Source organism: Chionomys nivalis, chromosome 2 (assembly GCF_950005125.1).
Source record: "Chionomys nivalis chromosome 2, mChiNiv1.1, whole genome shotgun sequence".
Taxonomy (NCBI): domain Eukaryota; kingdom Metazoa; phylum Chordata; class Mammalia; order Rodentia; family Cricetidae; genus Chionomys; species Chionomys nivalis.
The window spans coordinates 58,862,116-58,881,463 of record NC_080087.1 but is presented as its reverse complement, the minus strand read 5'-3'; the positions used below and the strand labels follow the sequence as shown (position 1 = coordinate 58,881,463).

Sequence of the window (19,348 nt, the reverse complement as noted above, 5' to 3'; positions counted from 1 at the left end):
GCAGGTGGGTTGCGTATGAGAAGTGTGGCTTCACTGGCCATCAGTACTTGCTAGAAGAAGGAGAATACAGGGACTGGAAAGACTGGGGAGGATACAGTGGAGAACTTCAGTCTCTGCGGCCAATATTAAGTGTAAGTTAAAGAGAAGCAGATGGCTAGTTTGTGTTCTTTTTCGTATGATAAATGGCTATGCTCTGAATTTGAATCTTTTTTTTAAATAGGATTTTTCAAATGCTCACATGATAATGTACAGTGAGAAGAACTTTGGCTCCAAAGGCTCCAGTATTGATGTCTTAGGAATTGTTGCTAATTTAAAGGAGACCGGATATGGAGTGAAGACACAATCAATCAATGTGCTAAATGGCGTGTAAGTGAAGTAATTCATTTGAGATTCTAAGCTTGGGTGTCACTCGGATTGCTGTTAATTAATTAATTAAATTAATAGAGTCTGTGACACAGAATTGGTCCTTAGTAAATATCTGACAGGTAAGCATTAATTCAGCCACTTGATATTTACAGCTGTGCCATTTTTATAAAGGTTTCAAAAATATGCTGACATAACTTTTCTTTTCCACCTACAGCAGACTTTTGGGTGTCATAGCAGAAATATGCAGGCCTGCTGCCCTTTCTCTAAATGGGTTGGTTGTTCACGATGGGAAGCAAATAAGAGAGCAAGCTAACATTGACCTTGAGGTTAGGACAAAGTCCCATTAGATTTTCCTAGAGTTCCAACCCTGCTAAAGTTTCTTCACTAGTATTTTGACACAAAAACAATTGTTCAGTCTACCTAGAGTTAGCAATTCGTGCTTGTTGTTTTGTTTTCGAGAGAGCCTGGTTGTGAAGCGCAGGTGACCAGACCTTGGGATCTGCCTACCCCCCACCACCCAAGTGCTGGAATTATGGCCCTGGAACTTTTACTAATGCCCCTCCAAGTTTCTACTGGGAGTTGACTCTGAGCCAGAAGTGACTGATCAAACTTGCCGGCCTGGGTGATAAGAACAGAACTCATTTGCTTATACAAATGAAAAGTCCTAGAGAAGGTTTGTGGTTTCAGGCCAGGCATGGTGGTGGCACAGGCCTTTACTCTCTGCATTCAACACATAGGCCTTTAATCTTGGCACGCAGGAGGTGGGAGCAAAAACACTGAGTTCAAGACCAGCCTATATGAGATAGTAGGATTCTGTCTGAAAACAGTAACAATGACAATGACCAAACACAAAATTATTTTACTGCAGGCATGACTGATATTAGGGATCAAACAAACAGCATCATCAGAACCTGTCTCGTCCGGGCTTGCTTCTGTGGCTTCACCTTAGGCGAGCCCTCTTCACCTGGTAGCCTTCAGCCACATTTGGCTTTTGTTTTCTGAACTCATTGCATGCTCAGCTTCCAGGTTTGAATTTGCTTCCTTGGTGTGGATCACTAGTACATATCTGAACTAGAGAGAAGACTGTGCCACTATGACTTGCCCATCCCTAGGGTCAGTCCCACAGTGGGTATGATTGGAGTGTGTGACTGCCCAGGAGCATCAGAAAGACAGATGCCAGGTGGTGTCTCTTCTGATTTCTGCTAAGTGAGAAAGTTATTAAATGAACATATGGGAAAAGTTGACATTGATTCTGTTGAAAGTGGTTGGTGTTAGCCTGCTTGAGTCAGGCTAGCCTCAGCCCTACTACATTTCTTGAGGCCTCCCCAAGAGCCTGACATACCTGACACATGTCTAAGGTAGAATGTGCTTCTGTTGCTAGTCACTGCATCTTTGTGTAAGCTGTTTCTTGTGACCAGGCAGAATGACATCAGTGACCGCTGGATCCCAATGTTAGCAGGAAATGCTGTCTGTGGGACCTGTTCTGTAGCTCTGGCATTTTATGGTCATTGTTGGCTGTCTACCACAGGCAGGAGTCATCTGCACATATGGCAGAAGCCACTGAAAATGGTGTGGTGGCTCTGCATTACTCCAGAATGCCTTCACAGCTAATTGTGTCTGAAAAGAATTATGGTGAGTCCCAGAAAAACAGGCATGGGTTTTGACACGCACCAGGTATATTTGTTCATTAGTCCCAGGCCAGTTGGTTATCTGCCTAGCAGAGGAAGCTGAAGGACACTGGGTAGATGTCGATGTTGGTTAACTATTAGCACAGTGCTAACTGTGCTCCAAGCCTGTTTTTTTTTTTTCTCTTTATCTACCACATTTGCTTGAAATCAGTTTCCTTTAATAGGATGTTGGGCTTTTTTATGTTTACATTTATAGTCATTTTCAGCTGTATTTTCTGGATGAGGCTTTTCTTGTTGATGTAGAAATTGAGGTTTGGTATTGGGGGAAGTAGAAAGGAGGCATGGTTGTTCTCTCCCCCCCACACACACACACCCTCCTAAATTTGTTGGATGTAGAAGGGCTTCCGTATCCACTGAGGTCAGTTGCTTCTTCATTTCCATTCAGTTTGTCATTGACAGATACTTACTGAGGTCTGCCGCGCCCTCAGAGAAGACGCAGCCTTTATGTGGAGCACAAGCCCTGCTGCGGGAGGCAGGGATTCAACACTGGGAATGCAGAGCAGAGAGGGGAGCTCCTCATCTGTACTCAGACAAGACTGGAGGAGATGGCACTGTGCCAGCCGTGCAGGGTGTGCCACTTGAGGGACGGTGACTGGCCTATTTATTTTTTAGTAGTTTCAAAGAAAAATGGTTTTATTTTAATGGCCTTATTTTTACTGGTAAATAAGCAACCTAATTTTTGTTTTGTGGTTTTTATTATTTATATTTTCTTATCACAAGATTCAAAGTTGGAAGCAACCTTTTGTTTTGCTTTTTATTATTTGAGACATAGTCTTGCTATATGACCCAGGCTAGCCTTGAACCAATCTTCTTGCTTCAAAGTCCTTCCCAGTGCAGTGGGTGGGGTGGGTGTGGAAACTGGGGATGGGAGATGGATGGGGTGTTACAGATGGATGCCACCATGCCCAGACAGAACAAAGCTTTTGAAATTCTTATCTGTATCTCCCTGGAGCTCTTAGAGAGTGCAGAAGAATTCCCATAAACGACTGCTTACTGTTCTGTGCTGTGCTCCTGACAAAGCAGGGAAAGCTGGGCTAACTTTTCAACAGTAAGAGTAAAACAAAATATTCCTAGGGTATAGATAAAAATAACCACAGTGTGGTGGCCCAGGCCTTTAATTTCAGCACTGAGGGAGGCAGTGGCAAAGGGATCAAAGCTAGCCTGGTCTACATAGCAAATTCTAGGCTAGCCAGGGATACAGTGAGAACCTAAATAAATAAACAAAAGCAGGTGTTCTTGTTTTAATTTTTTTCCCTCACTCTTCCACAGAAGGGTAGTTGTCCTCTGCCCTAATTCTAAGGTGTCATTCCAGCAGGCTTCTCTTTGTCCCCTGCGGCCTGCCCACCTTCTACACAACAGTAATGACTCAGAGGTATAGAACCCATCTGAGAAGGCCACTGGGGGATTTTTGTAAGAGTCCCACATATAAGTAGACTAAGTAGGTCCCACAGAGACTTGGCTCTGGGTGTTTGGGTTTCTTCCCTCTTTGCCCACAATTGGAGGAGAATTAACCAGGTGTTAGAAGAATGCTTTCCTCTCTAAGTCAGGCCATGGCTTAATGCACTTCCTTGCTTCCATTTGAGTGAGTCAGACAGGCTCGCCCACTGTCCTCTGTTTATATAGCTGTTGTTTATTTCATTCTATGGGGAAGTGGAGCACACACACTTGTTTGTTCAACAAGTGACAAGGACCTGACAGGGCTGTGGGGCTTGGGCTCTGGTCCTGGCTACATTCTCTCTTCATTGGTGATTTCCGAAAGCCTTTTGTATTCAGAACTACCACAAGCCCAGAGTCCTGCCACAGCCTTCAGTGGTATGACCCATATTCAAGTTCTGGTTTTTGTGGTTTATCTTATGACGAGGCAGCCATGGCTGGAGCTGGGCTCCCTCTTCTAATTGCCACTGCACCCGGACAGCAGACTTACCTGAAATATGCGTGCAGAGGTGTCACTGCAGGAAAACCAGCGGGCTCTCCCACTCAGCACAGGGTCCTCATCCAGTTGCCTCCCTCATCAATGGAAACGCCCCCTTCAGCATTCCTGAAAGTCATTGTGAGGACCATGGAGAGAACCGGCTCTCCAAACTCCTCACCTCACAGTGAGGATGCAGAAGTTTGAAAAACTGCTGATGTAATTTTGAGACTTGGCCAGGGTGTGGAGGTATTTTCTGAGAGAGACTGGGACTCAGTTCCTGCATTCACATGGCCAGAGATGAGCTTTCGGATTTTAGCTATTGAGCTCCTTCTGACCACTTAGGTCTGTAGTGTTCATTTCCTCCTGGGGGGATTGTTCATCTCAAGGGGATAACTGTAGACATACTCGCACAGTGAACTCTGAATCCATTTCAGTTGTGGTATAGACATATAGGTTTTACTAGAACATGGCGGGCAGGTTACAAAGTGCAAAGAACCTTGTCAGCCTCAGGCTTACTCACGTTCTGGCCATTAACTGATTGCGTCACTTTGGATAGGTCACCTCCCATCCCGAATGTGTCAAAACACATATTTACTTGTGATGCTCCTCTGTCTGCCAACTCCAAGGACAAGAATTTTATCTTCTTTCTTCTTTATAGTCTTCATGTCAGTCTAGTTTCTCGTGTGTAGCTGATGGGCAATCAGTGTTTGCCGACTGATTAAGTGGGGTGACTTCTGTCGTGAAGTGGTCACGCCAGCACCCCTTCAGTAAATGTGACGACACAGATCTGCAAGCGACTCGCAAAGTTCTGAGCTTAGTGGCACTCAAGCTATGAGTGGAACGTTACAACACTGAATTAACTGAGGACCACACTGAGTATCCCTTCAATGGAATAGAATTAGAAAAACGTTCCCCTCTAAAGACACCCCCTTTGCACAGGAAGTGGCCTCAGTTAGTTGACTGAATTCGCCTTTCTGAGATCACTGCAAAGTTAACACGTAAACATTACAAGAGCTTTGTCCTTAGCACCCCTGGGAACTGTTTCCGTTTTGCTATAGATGTGTTAAGTTGGAAATGCTGTTTGCAAACATTTTAGTGCTTTCCTTCTTTCAGCGTTTCCTTATCCATTGTGGTTTGTTATATGTGAGACAGCTTCCTGTTAGGATCTCTTTGCAAAAGTCTTTCAATGTTAAAAAAGAGTTTTTTATTTAAAAAAAAAATCAGACTCTTCTTTAAAATCCAGTGTATTCCTTTGTCATGAAACTAGAAAAAAAATCACAACACAAAATTATCCTCATTGGTGCTTTCTTGAGGCATAGGAATTTGGTATTTAGGAATAGCAAGATGTCTACATAGGCATTCTTCTATACAGATTAGCTTTGTCATATAGGCAAAGTGGATCCGCCCCTAAGTATTAATGGAGAACCTGAAAAAGTATGGTGTCTGATCAGCAAAACCCTTTTCAGATGTGTAAGGCAGTTTTATGTGTAAAATAAGAACTCTGACCATGGTTTTTGTTTCTGTAGGTGGGTAGCCTATGAAAACCCTGACTTTACAGGAGAGCAGTATGTCCTGGATAAAGGCTTGTACACCAGTTTTGAGGACTGGGGAGGCAAAAATTGTAAGATCTCTTCTGTTCAACCCATATGCTTGGTAAGGAATTCATTCTTATGGGAATATTAATTCAGTCTGGCTTCCTCTCATATGTGTTTGGGTTGGTGTAATGATTGCCACAGAAGGTATTTATTCTGGGATAATTTTAACAGTAATTACTAAAGTAGGAAAAAAGTTTTGAATATGGCTCCTTTAGTAATCTTTTTTCTTCCCTCTTCTTTTAAATGTTTAGGATTCTTTCAATGGTCCAAGGAAAAGAAATCAGGTAACTTAAAGAAAATTCTACAATTAGGTCATCCATTTTCCACTGGGGAAAAAAAAATGAGTATAAATGCCAGCTATATTGGACATTTTGTTAATTTTACCCATTCTTAAGTCTGAAAACATTAACAGTAGTGCATAATCAATGGCACTGACCCATGTATAAATATTTCTCATGTAATACTTTTATTATAAGATGCTGGATTTAATTTTATTACAGAGAGTCAGTTTCATGAATGCATCATACGTAAATATTCCAGGTGATAGCACATGGTTCTCTTGGCATGTTATAAAATGAATTCACATTTGCTGTGTCTGCATTAGTAAACATTTTATATGGGCTCCCCCAAGTCTACGCATTGCTGTCAGGTCAGTTTCACTGTCACATTGTTTAGTGCAGATGATCAGGCAGCTGTAATTACAGAAGCACAAACACCACTAGAGCCTCTCTTATTGGCAGAGTGATTCTAAACAGTCAGCAAGTATCATCCTTGGAGAAGGAGGGAAACAAGATACATGCTTCCAAATCTAGTCTATTAACGTTAGAGCTTTTGGGCACAATAAAGCATTAACATGCCTTCAACAAAGCTAATAACAACAGGGTGCTCTCTAGAAAGTTGCCTCTGTTGTTCCACTGGCCTTTGATGCCTCTAAATTAAACATTCACGAATGGTACAGTCAACCTGTCTTTAATTGATCATTGGTGATCAAGTTGAAAATTAAAGGATTTATAAAATTCATACCAGTGTACTGTAAAAAGAGTTAGCAGGCCAGATCTGAGTCATCGTTTAAAAAACTGAGCTGAGTGGCTGGAGAGATGACTCAGAGGTTAAGAGCACTGGCTGATCTTCCAGAGATTTGATGTCCTGCACCCACATGGCAGTTCCCAACTGCCTAACTACAGTCCCAGGGGACCTCACACCCTCTTCTGGCCTTTATAGGAACCAGACACACATGTAGTACACAGACACATATATTCAGGCAAAATACCCATACACATAAAATAAATAAAAGTTTCAAACAAAAACAAACCTAAACATGTTTAGAAAAATAATTTTATGTTTCTCTTTCCTTTTTTAAAGATTCACTTGTTTTCAGAGCCACAGTTCCAAGGCCAAAGTCAAAGTTTTGAAGAGACAACAGATCAAATTGATGATTCATTTCTGACTAAGTCTTGTAGAGTTCTGGGAGGCAGGTAAGCCAACAGCAAAGAGTGGAGGCACATCATTGGGGTAGAGAAGTCACGTGGTTGCAAGTCTTCCCTGACTCTTGTAGGTAGTTGGCGCCATAAAACTACCACACTGTTTGGGAAGTTTGCAGCTTCTGGGTTCAGAGGTCAGAGGATGTTGCGTGCCAACCTGGGCTGGAGAAACAGAAGATGACCTCAGGGTGCAGGAGGACTCAGTGCAGTTCCGTGTTTTGTACCTGCTCCAGCAACTGGGCAGGGGGGCAGGATCTGGGCAAACTTTGAGGTACTCCCAGGTCAGATTCCTTTCACAGGAAGATAAGAGTAAGGTCGGCATTTTGGGCAGGCTGGTAAAGGACGGGCAACACCCTGCCTGAGAGGGCTTATGCTAGCAGAAGTGAAGACAGCAAGGACTGGGGGAGGGGAGAATCTGATGGGCAAGAACAGATGGGGCTTGGGGGACGAGTGCAGCACGCATGGAAGCAGTGAACTCAAAGTGCTGTCTGTGCTGAAAGCCATCTTATAAAGGCTGATGAGTGGAGAAACTGAGGAAGCCCTTGGAGCCATCTTTAAAGAGGCCGGCGGAATTGAGCCTAATAACAGTAGCGACGGAGTCTTTAACCTCACAGTGTGTGTGATCTGGTGCCACAGTGAGAGCTCTGACTTGGTGTCAGATACAGACCAGCTGAGGGGGAGGCGCCCAGTTGCTTGGCCCATACACCCACCCCACGTCAACCTCTTCTACCCTGCATTGTTTTCTACTGTCAGACGTGTGCATTCTTTATTGTTCACCATCCGCGTCTGCTTCCTGGACTAACTTCAGGAGAGCAGGGACTGCTTTGCTTCTGCTCGGTCCTGAGCAAGAGGCCAGTACTCAATGCGTCAGTCGTCACTGTTAGATTCAAATATAAAAGCGTCAACATCTTTAGGGGAGCATAGCAAAACACTGTGGTGTGTGCACTCCTGACCAAGGGCGCAGGCACTAGGAGCAAGAAAAGCAAATATGGAAGTGTTCAGTAAACTAGAGCTGGACCTGCTTCAGGACTTTAATCCCAGCTGCTTGGGAGACTGAGGCAGGAGGATCACCAGTTCAGGGGCCTGCCTGGGTTACAGAGTGAGTTCAAGGCAGATGGGAAACTCGGTGAGATCATGTACAAAAAAAAAAAAAAGAAAGGAAGGAAGGAAGGAAGGAAGGAAGGAAGGAAGGAAGGAAGGAAGGAAGGAAGGAAGGAAGGAAGGAAGGAAGGAAGGCTGGGGTGCAGATTGGTGGAACAGCAGCTCCCCAGCTTGTGTGGGACCGGAAATCAAGACCCAGGAGAGAAAAAAAGTAAAACTGAGGACTGACTAGCCCTGAAGAAGGGTCTCTAGACAGGGAAGGGAACTCCTGTGCTCGTAGTGACACTGGCTGGGAGCGCAGAGGAAAGTTGGGAGGTGGGAAAGCAAAAATATAAAACAAACAAACAAAAATAATAAAGCCACCTTCAGTCGCATCCAGAAAATTAACCAACTTCAGCACATTAAATTGCCACAAGATGAAATTCAGCAAATATATCCAGATTTTTTTTAAAAAAAATTATTTAGCTAGAAGCTTTATGCTTATTTTATAGAAGGCACCTTTAAAAATCAGATTTCTTTTTTTCTTTCATTCATTTATTTTTTGCGAGACAGGGACTCACTATGCAGTTTTGACTGTCCTGGAACTCACTATGTACACCAGGCTGGACTCAAATTTACAGAGATCCTATCTGCCTCTGCCTCCTGAGTGCTGGGATTAAAGGGGTACACCACCAGGCTCAGCATAAAAATAAGATTTCTTAAATGGGATTACACAAATTTCATACCATGCATTTGTTCCTATTCTAGCTGGGTTGCTTACGATGGAGAAAATTTCTCCGGCAATCAGTATGTGCTGGAAGAAGGCCATTACCCTTGTCTCTCAGCAATGGGGTGCCAGCCTGGGGCGACCTTGAAGTCTCTTCGCTTCATAGATGTGGTGAGTGTGACCACTGTGGCATAGAAGAGCACTGTTCGTATCACTGTGGTTAAAGCCAGGAAGCCAGCAGCCAGAACTGATGCAGATGGAAGCTGTACCAGGCCAGAGCTTTCTAACCTGTAGATTTCATTCTTTTAAACAAAACCTATATCATTTTATTTATATGTATGCTTGTGTGTGTGTGTGTGTGTGCATACACATGTGTGTGCAGTGCCCCCAGAGGCTGGAAAGCTTAGAGCTAAAGTTACAGGAGTGGGAGCCACCAAAAATGGATCGTGGGAACTGAACTTGGGTCCTCTGGAAGAGCAGCAAGTGCTCTTAACTGTTGAACCGTCTCTTTACCTCCAGTGTTTGTGCTTTTTATGTCTGATTTCCTATTTGTTCTTTCTCTGAATTCTTTCTCAGGACCTCCATTTATTCACACCCACGACAGCCATCTGGTAGTTTTAGGCCCCTCTCCCATCTTTTCCCCCACTTTCTTTCTTTCTTTTCCCTAACTCCTATATCTATTCCTCTCCCTTTTCAGCCACACTTTGTACCTTATAGACACAGCTTGAATATTCTTGCAAAGTGTTTGTTTCTTAAAAGTGTGCATGTATAGCTTTTAATTTTATATCGTCATCATTATGCTATAGTTCTCACTCTTACAGACGTAACTCAGACATCCCTGGGACCATTTTTGAAGAGCTGTCAGTTTTGCTGCTTGCACATCTAGTTTATTGACTGTAACTGTGTCATATTCTGCCACCATTACTTCTGAATCCCTATGAACATGTGCAGGACAGGGACCTCGGGCTATCCAGGGTGGGAGTGCGGCTGTATGGGACAGGGTCCCCTGGCTATCCAGGGTGGGAGTGCGGCTGTATGGGACAGGGTCCCCTGGCTATCCAGGGTGGGAGTCTGCTGTGTAGGACAGGGTCCCCTGGCTATCCAGGGTGGGAGTCTGCTGTGTAGGACAGGGTTCCCTGGCTATCCAGGGTGGGAGTGCGGCTGTGTGGGACAGGGTCCCCTGGCTATCCAGGGTGGGAGTCTGCTGTGTGGGACAGGGTCCCCTGGCTATCCAGGGCGGGAGTGCTGAATTGCAAGTGCAGCCCAGGTGTTACTCTATCTGTCAAAGCTGTCCAGCCAGTGCCCCGGCAGATCAATACTTCTCCCCTCCCACTGTCCACGACTGCCAGCTTGGTAGGATGGGTTTACATCATCTGACCGTTAATGGCTTGGTCTCCTACACTTGTCATTTGGGGTGTCTGTTGGCCGTCTCTCTCTGTAGATTCCTATTCTTTTGTTATTAATTTGCAGAAATGCCCCGTGGCTTAGTTTATTGTCACTGCTCTTTTTAAGTGTTGTGTGTTATATGTATGGGTTTTTCGCCTGCATGTGTATCTGTGTGCCATGTACCAGAGCCTGCAAAGGTCAGAAGACACTGGACCCTCGAAAACTGGAGTTACAGAGGTGAGCTTCCATGTGGGTGCTGGGAATTGAACCCAGGTCCTCTGCAAGAGCAACAAATGTTCTTAATCACTGAGCCCTCTTTCCAGATCAGCTCAAGTTATCACCTGTGTTCTAAAGGTGACAGTGCCCCCTGAACAGTATCTATCTCCTGAGCTAATCAAAGCAGTATATTCAACACAACAAAGTCAGAAGGTGATATCCTTATACTTACGTCTTCGTGTGTCTATAGCTTTGGAAATTTTTATTCAGGCTTGGTGGCTAGTCTCATAAAATGCTTTAAGCATTTCTAGTTGATGAACTTAGTCTTAAATGTAGGAAGAACGTATGTGTTGACTTCATAGCACCTCTGCCTGCTTGCCTATTTAACTAATAAGATGCTGTTGAAACAGGAAAACAGTAACAACAACTCTATGAAACACAGAGTAATGTGGGACTCATCAGCTTACGGTAGGGGATAAAGGCCAGGATGTGGCTCAGCTGATAGTCTGCCTGGATGCCTGAAGCCCTGGGTTTGATCCTCAGCACCATGTACACCAAGCACAGCGAGGCACACCTGGGTTCTCAGCATCTGGGAGGTAGAAGAATCAGAAGTTCAGGTTCATACTTGGCCACAGAGTGAATTTGGGGCCAGCCAGAATTACAATGGACCCTATTCCAAAACAAACAAACAAAACACACACAAAAAACAACAACCACAACCCAGGTCATGAAATAAGACTTTAAAAATTAGTTACTATGCCTAGACTTCTAAAAGCTGCCTTTATATATTTGAAGTCTCCCAGTGCCATCCCATCTTGGTAATTATATTTAGATCATTTCGCCACTTAAAGATGATATCCTTTTAAGTTTACATTACTGAGATTTACACATTTTTTGTTTTGAATTTTCGAGACAGGGTTTCTCCATAGCTTTTTTTTTTTGGTTCCTGTCCTGGAACTAGCTCTTGTAGATCAGGCTGGCCTCAAACTCACAGAGATCCACTTGCCTCTACCTCCCGAGTGCTGGGATTAAAGGCGTGCACCACCACTACCCGGCTGAGATTTACACATTTTGTGTGTCTGAATTAGGGGATTGTATATGTATGTATTCGGTTTCTGGAAACTGAACATGGACCCTCATGCATGCTAGGCAAGCACTATATGACTGAGCCATGTTCTTTGTCCTGTGCATTTCAACTGTCATGCAACATTTAAGATTGTTTAAATTATTTCTGACAATAAATTGGAGTGTTTAGGATGTTTTCAGCGTGCTATCTCTGCAAATACAGTAAACATGCAAAGTAGTAATCCTGTATTTTTGTCTGGCTCCCTCCTGTGTATCTTCTATACCTGAATTCCTAGACCTTGGACCCCACCTCCATGTTAACTGCTCTTAACTGATGGCAGACACTCTGTCCTGCACGTTAGGGCATTTCCACATAAATGAAGGAGTAATTTATCTCAATCCTTGCCACACAACTTGAAGCAGTTTGGGAAATAACTGTGATCCTTGTGTGCTTTTTTTTGGGGGGGGGTGTCGTTCGTGACTTTGGGGAGATGATCATTAGAGCCCAGGGACAGAGGGTCTGTAATTTGAAGTCTTTCTTGTCTGAAACTCAGTTGGGTGCTGCTGTTCTCTCTAAAATGCCTGTGCCTTCCACCTGTGCTCTGTTCCCCTCCTGATTGTAAATCCTACAAGGTTTGGGCATATGAGCTTACAGAATCCTTGTTACCATATCACCTGTCCACTACCATGGCCTTCTGGCCATCACCATTAATGTCTATGGCTTTCCACCCAGAAAACTCCAGGTTGAAAGTAACTTTCATTAAAAGTTGGTGTTCCATGCATGTAGCCATTTCTCTAGGCATGGGCTATCCCATGTCCCTGCTTTACTGTGGTCTATTTCAACCTGCCTTTAGATGTAACAGAAAAGCTTTCTACCCTCCTGTCCTTCCTCTCTAACTTTGCAGCATAGAAGCATCTAGATTGGCTGCATTTATGAGTAGGGCAGGGTTCTGTGCCTCGTCCTTGAGAACAGACGACATCTCCTCAGCTTCAGGCTCTCTACAGAAGCACTACTAACAGAAGAACAAATTTGCCCCCAAACAGGAATTTTCTGAACCAACAATTATTCTTTTTGAAAGAGAAAACTTCAAAGGAAAGAAGATTGAACTGAATGCTGAAACAGTCAACCTCCGATCCATGGGATTCAACACTCAGATCCGCTCTGTTCAAGTCATCGGTGGCATGTGAGTGACTTACCCACTTGTTGACAGGCGACTTCTCTTTTCTTGCTTTTACAAATGTGCTCTTCCTATGAAGCACATTAAGAAATACATGAACAGATACATACGTTCCCATGAACATCTCATTCTGTATACATCTCCATTTCCTCATAATAGAAACGTAAAAGGATATCATCATTAAGTGAGTGATGTGAATATATGTGCCAAGAAGGGACACTGGGAAACTTACAAGTACACATTACAGTATCTGAAATGAACTGACAGGCGGTCCTTGACTTCCCGTGTGGGTTAGCATTGCACACTTCATGCTATCCTTTTCCTGGTGGGTAAAGCCTGTGTAAAGCATCATTTATTCACATATCCAGATTTTTTTCCTAAGGTTGGGTTCTGTACTCAAAATGTGCAAGAGAAGCTTTACAACACAGCACTCAGCAAACTTATAGAGCATTCTTTTTAGCAAGTAAGAGAGCGTGAGCTTTTCTTACCGTTTCACACCCTTTGATTTTAGAGTTTTTCCTTGATTGCAGACATTGTATAAATTACTACGTCAGCTGCGGAGGGGTGACAAGATAGCTCAGTGGACGAAAGGCACTCCCTATGTGGGCCTGATGGCCTGAGTTTAGTCCCTAGAGCGGAGAACTGACCGTACAAAGTGGTCTTCAGACCTCCACATACATGCTGTTGCATGTCTCCAGCCCATCACACACATACACACACTAAAAAGTTAAAATACCATCTGATTTTTTTTTTACTATTGTCATGATCTCTTTGTGAGGTCTTGACTGGCCTGAAACTTGCTATGTAGATCAGGCTAGCCGCAAACTCACAAGAGATCCACCTGCTTCTGTCTCCCATATGCTGGGTTTAAAAGCATACATCACCATGCCCAGTGCCCATCAATATTTTAAACCTGGAAAAGTTTTGATTTTAATTCTGAAACTGAATCAGTCATAAATAAATATATATTACTGCAGTATCTTTTCTGTGAAACATTTTCCTTTTAATGAAGTGACAGGTAAGGCTTGCCGCGATGCACAGATCTTGAAGGGACAGCAGCGGATGCAATCAGATGGGTTGTACCGTATCCACTAAAATAATTAAGGGATTATTAGGGCTGTAACTTTTTTTTGTGTGTGTGTGTGTGTTTTTTTTTATTCTTTTTTAATTAAAATTTCCAACTGCTCCCCGTTTCCCATTTCCCTCCCCCTCCTCCCACATACTGCCCCCTCCCCCCGCTCCCCTCCCCCTATCCCCACTCCACTTCTCCTCCCCCTAGTCCACTCCCCCTCCCTCTCGATACTGAAGAGCAGTCCAAATTCCCTGCTCTACAGGAAGACCAAGGTCCTCCCACTTCTATCTAGGTCCAGGAAGGTGAGCATCCAAACAGGCTACGCTCCCACAAAGCCAGTTCATGTATTAGGATCGAAACCTAGTGCCATTGTCCTTGGCTTCTCATCAGCCTTCATTGTCCGTAGGGCTGTAACTTTTAATGTTTTTACAGTAAGATTTAATGACTGTTTTGTAAGACAGATGAAGTGTTAACATTTTCAAGTTTGGGGGTTTAAGTGAACATCCTTCTCCGATGGTCAGCAGGGTAGGAGGCTCCTGGGGCGCTCAGTCTGTAGCTTCTCAAGTGTGCAATCCAGCAGGTGGTGGAAAAAACTTAGCTTCACATTTTTGGGGTTTGGGGAAGGATACTCTTATTTAAAAAAATGTTTTGTAAGCAAGGCTGTGGTGCTGCACACCTTTAATCCCAACATTCGGGAGATGGATCTCTGTGAATTTGAGGCCAGCTTGGTCTACAGAGTGAGTTCCAGGACAGCTACGGCTGTTACACAGAGAAACCCTGTCTCCAAAAAGAAAAAAAAAAAAGTTTTGTAATTGTTTAAAAATTTATGTTAAATTACATTAAAGTAACAGGTTCCATCATGGCTTCATTCTACTTTATTTCGCAGGCCCTCCTTTGTGAAGAATTTATTTTTATCTAATCATTACACTCACCAATGTATACATGATAACTTTGTAAATGTTAATTATTTCAATAAGGATCCATATCCTGAGGCTGTTTATGAACAACTTTCAGGAAGGACTGCAGAGTCCCACTGAGAAAGCATCACAATTTCATTGCTTTATCAGAGGGAAAAAACTTACCATTTCTCTCTCAGAATGGATTCTGATATTTCTGTTTCTCCAAAAATTCACTAGTTATCAAGAAATGGCTTTGAATGTTCTAGAGCACAGGCTTATTTTCCCTTCGATGTGTGTTTAAAGTTCAGCCCAGAATGGATAAGTGTTTTTAGCTGGGCATGATGGAGTATGCCTTTAATCCCAGCACTTGGGAGGCTGAAGCAGTTGGATCTCTGTTGAGTTCCAGGATAGCCAGGGCTACACAAAGAAACCCTGTTTCAAAAACAGAAAAGAGAAGGGAGGGAGGGAGGAAGGGAGAGATGGACGGAGAGAAGAAGGAAGAAAGAAAAGAAAGGAAGGAAGAAAGAGGAACAAGAGAAGAAAGAAGGAAGGAAAAAGAAAGGAAGAAAAAGAAAATGAATTTGTGGTGTTCTGAAAGCAGATGTAACTGTCAGGGCCCACCATCAAATGGAAGTGGTCACCGCTATGGTTTATTCTCTTTTCAGATGGGTTACTTATGAATATGGCAACTACAGAGGCCGACAGTTCCTACTGTCTCCTGCAGAAGTGCCAAACTGGTATGAGTTCAGTGGCTGTCGCCAAATAGGTTCTCTCCGGCCCTTTGTTCAGGTACGTGAATTTCCCCTCCATGCTTTTGAGTAGACTCCTCTTGAAAAATACTTTTATAAATATAGCTCAGCCTTTTAGTTTTGATTGGAAGCTTAGCATTGACTCCTCTTCCTTCAGTATTTGGACATCAAATTTGTGGCACCATGAGGCATGGATATTTCAGAAATGCCACCAAGCCCAATAACACATACGCATGTGTTGGCTCTGGTTGTCCACAGGCACACTCCATGGCCCGTCATTCTGAAATGTCCTCAGTCTCTTAGCATTGAGAACAGTACTAAGATGCTTAGCATGTGACCCATGGGTGTGGTCTCCCTCCTTGATCATGTGCTTCACTTTGGACTCTTCCCAATGTCACTCTGTCTGAGTTCTTCAGACAGCACAGCTCTATGTGACAGTACTGGGTTTTGTCTTGTAGAAACGAATATACTTCAGACTTCGAAACAAAGCAACGGGGCTGTTTATGTCAACCAATGGGAACCTAGAGGATCTGAAGCTTCTTAGGATCCAGGTCATGGAAGATGTTGGTGCCGATGATCAGATCTGGGTCTACCAGGAAGGATGCATCAAATGCAGGGTGAGCATTCAGGGATGCACAAGAAGATGAAATGCAGGATGAGCATTCAGGGTTGCATAAGAAACATGCATCAAATGCAGAGTGAGCATTCAGGGTTGCACAAGAAGATGCATCAAATGCAGAATGAGCATTCAGGATTGCATAAGAAACATGCACCAAATGGAGGGTGAGCATTCAGGATTGCACAAGAAGATGAAATGCAGGATGAGCATTCAGGGCTGCACAGACAATTCCCAGAGAGTTTTCAGAAATAAATCAGAAGATTTTCCCTCATGAAAATGCTTCCCAGCTGTGACAGAATCAGAAGCAGGGTTAGGAACTTAAAATTGGAAGGGAATCTAGCACTAATTCAGCAAGGGAGCTGTGGCATTTGTTTGCTCAAAGCCTTAAGCTAGAGAGCCCACATAACTTCAGAAACCACTCTAGGGCTGGTTCTGTTTGGAGAACCCACAGAGTTGGGCGAGGGAGGGAGACGTGTGCGGTACAGCACTGTCCACTTCCTAATGGTCACATGCTGAAAATGGAAAATGGCTGCGTGCTCTCCTCACTCCGGCTACAGTAGACGTGTAAAAGCAATGGCCAGATCCCATGAGACAAGCTCATACACTGTTGTGGGCATCTCCTTTAGTCCTTAACTTTATGGGCTTGTCTGTTTGCTCCTGATACTTCAAAACCTTGCTGCCCGTGAGTCAGCAGGGACATGCCCATTTATTATGTCTGTTGTGCCTGAGGGAGAATCGTGCTTTTGCAAGACAGACACTGCTTAGACAGGGAAGAAAGTAGCATCAAGAAGCAGGGCTAACTGAAGGACTGGAGCTGAAACAAAGGCAACTCTGCCTAGGGATCATTTCAGTGAGCGACAGTGGGGGCCAGTCACTCTAACATTTCAGTGACTTTATATGATACCTCATCTCAGGATGTCAAGGAGAAAAAGTGAACAATCACAGATGATCGCAGTGCTCTCAACAGTGTGTGTGTGTGTGTGTGTGTGCGTGTGTGTGCCGTACCCAAGGCTTCACACATGCGAGCCAGGTACTCTCCCACTGAGCCATGCGCCCTACCCAGAACAGCCCAGTTTGAATAGGCTTTCATGATAGCATGGTGTTAGCAGTGAGCCATGCTGCTTTTTACTTCATGAGGGACTTTTAAATTCCTTGCATTAAAGCACTGTCTTCAGAGTTTCCATTTTCCTGCTTTTTCTACCTGCATAGCAGGCTAATTTAGAAAATTTTAGGTATTCCTCATGAATAAAAGACAAGGAGCCAGTGAGTGTAACTTCAGATTTTAAAGGGCGGGGCATGGTGTGGCTGCTCTGGTGCAGTGCCAGAGAGGAGCAGGCATGAGCCGGAAACTCAGGCCACGGTGAGCAGCCAGATGCGGCCTCATAGCATGCTCAGTGCCGACACAGAACCGTCACGGTGGGCAGCTTACTGTACTGAGGTTCTCTTTAGTGTTAACCACCTGGTCCCCACGAGGCTTCTCTTAATGGTCACAGCGAGTCTTACAAGTCTCAGAGTGCATGAGAATTGAGAACTCACCGCCACCGTGTCATCTGAAATAGAGGGCCTCTTGTCTGGCTTCAGCTACTCCAGCTCAAAGCGGCAGTGGCTCATGTGGAGTGAAGCCAGCCAGGGACTGTGAGACGGCAGCGTGTCCTAAGACAGACTGTTGTTTCCCAAGCAGATAGCGGAAGACTGCTGCCTGACGATCGTCGGCAGCCTCGTCACGTCTGGCTCTAAGCTGGGGCTGGCCCTTGATCAGAATGTCGACAGTCAGTTCTGGTGCATGAAGTCCGATGGCAGGATCTACAGCAAGATGAAGCCAAATCTAGTCTTGGACGTGAAAGGTAAGCACTGCGCGTTTCCCTGTGGTAACGCTCCGTTCTCTGGTTAAGGAAAAGCCTGTTGTAACATGCTGGCTGTGCTACCAATACACTGCTGGCTCCAGGGACCGTTTGTTGTTGTTGTGGGAATTGAACCAAGGGCCTGACATATGCTGAGCCTGTGCTTACTGAGCTATAGCCCCAGCCCTGTTTTTACTGCAGTGCGAGGCTGAGGCTATATCGGGTCCAGTGTAGCTGATGGTTCTCATGTACATAAAGGTAGCTTTTCATTGAAAAAACCCTAGTTCTAGAAGGAACTGCAGTGTATTAGGGTTCTCTAGAGTAACAGAACTTATAGAACGACTCTTTCTATAGAGAGAGAAAGGGTATTTGTTAGAATGACTTACAGACTGGTCAGCCAATCCAGAGGAAGGTCCAGGAATCCGTGGTTGTTCAGTCCACGAGGCTGGAGGCCTCAGCTGGTTGTCAGTGTATGCTGGGATCCCGAAGAAGTGGGATCCGATGCCAGTGAAGGGATGAACCTGCTAGCCAGGGCAAGAGCAAGCAGGCAAAGGAGGCGTCCTTCTTCCATGTCCTTATAGAGCAGTGGTTCTCAACCTCCCTGATGCTGCGACTCTTTAATACAGCTCCTTGTGTGTGGTGAGCTCCAACCTTAAAATTATTTTGTCCCTACCTCATAACTGTAATTTTGCTGCTGTTACAAATCGTGATGTAAATATCTGTTTTCCAACGGTCTTGGAATAGAGCTGCTGTTATACAGGCTTCCAGCAGAAGGTCTAGTCCAATATTGTGGGTCTTCTAATCTCAAAGATATGGATTCAAAGTGGCTCTTCCCACTTCAAGTGACTTAATTAAGCAAAAATCACGCAGGTGTGCCCAGCCATTTTGGGGTGTTAATTCCAGATGTAGCCAAGTTGACAACCAAAATAACCATCCCATACAGCCTAGAGGATTTCAATATAAGTTAATGAAATTTCAGTAAAACTAGTCTAAAGTGAACTCATGGTGCTTGGGAAGAAAAAGCTGGGCCCGTGGTCTTCTGGGGCTAAGAGAGTGTAAAAACAGTCTACTGGCTTCGTCTATAGAGTTACTGATTCAGGAGGTTTGAAGGTGGGGCCCTCAAGTGTGCTCTTCTAACAAGTTCCTGGGTGTTGGTGACAGTGATGGTTTGAGAATCACAGTACCACTGACGGTGACTTAAAACACTAGGTGAAACCAACCTAAACGACATACGGGACCTCAGCGAGTGGGCACTGTTGCCGTTTTCAAGTCTATTAAGGCAAGCTTAACCACACACTAGGATGCTTTAGAATTTATTTGTTCATTATAGTTACTGTATTTTAGCTTTGCGACAGGAGGTCACTCTCTAGCCCAAGCTGCCCTTGTCTCTGGCAGCCCACCCACCTCCTAAGCTCTAGAATTCCAGGTATTTACTCTGCCACAGCCTTCAGTGCCTTCAGTGATTAATGCACTC

At 44.3% G+C, this 19,348-nt stretch overlaps 1 protein-coding gene across 1 annotated transcript in view; it reads left to right on the top strand.

Annotated features, from left to right (window-relative positions):
• The window catches only part of Crybg1 (crystallin beta-gamma domain containing 1), a 195,187-nt gene that overhangs the window by 171,985 nt on the left and 3,854 nt on the right, over positions 1 to 19,348 (top strand). The window contains exons 12-21 of the mRNA XM_057762700.1: positions 5 to 131; positions 221 to 366; positions 5,493 to 5,619; positions 5,813 to 5,845; positions 6,924 to 7,036; positions 8,891 to 9,020; positions 12,561 to 12,700; positions 15,331 to 15,454; positions 15,873 to 16,031; positions 17,715 to 17,877. Coding sequence (XP_057618683.1) covers positions 5 to 131; positions 221 to 366; positions 5,493 to 5,619; positions 5,813 to 5,845; positions 6,924 to 7,036; positions 8,891 to 9,020; positions 12,561 to 12,700; positions 15,331 to 15,454; positions 15,873 to 16,031; positions 17,715 to 17,877 — 1,262 coding nt within the window. The remainder of the gene's footprint in view (positions 1 to 4; positions 132 to 220; positions 367 to 5,492; positions 5,620 to 5,812; positions 5,846 to 6,923; positions 7,037 to 8,890; positions 9,021 to 12,560; positions 12,701 to 15,330; positions 15,455 to 15,872; positions 16,032 to 17,714; positions 17,878 to 19,348) is intronic.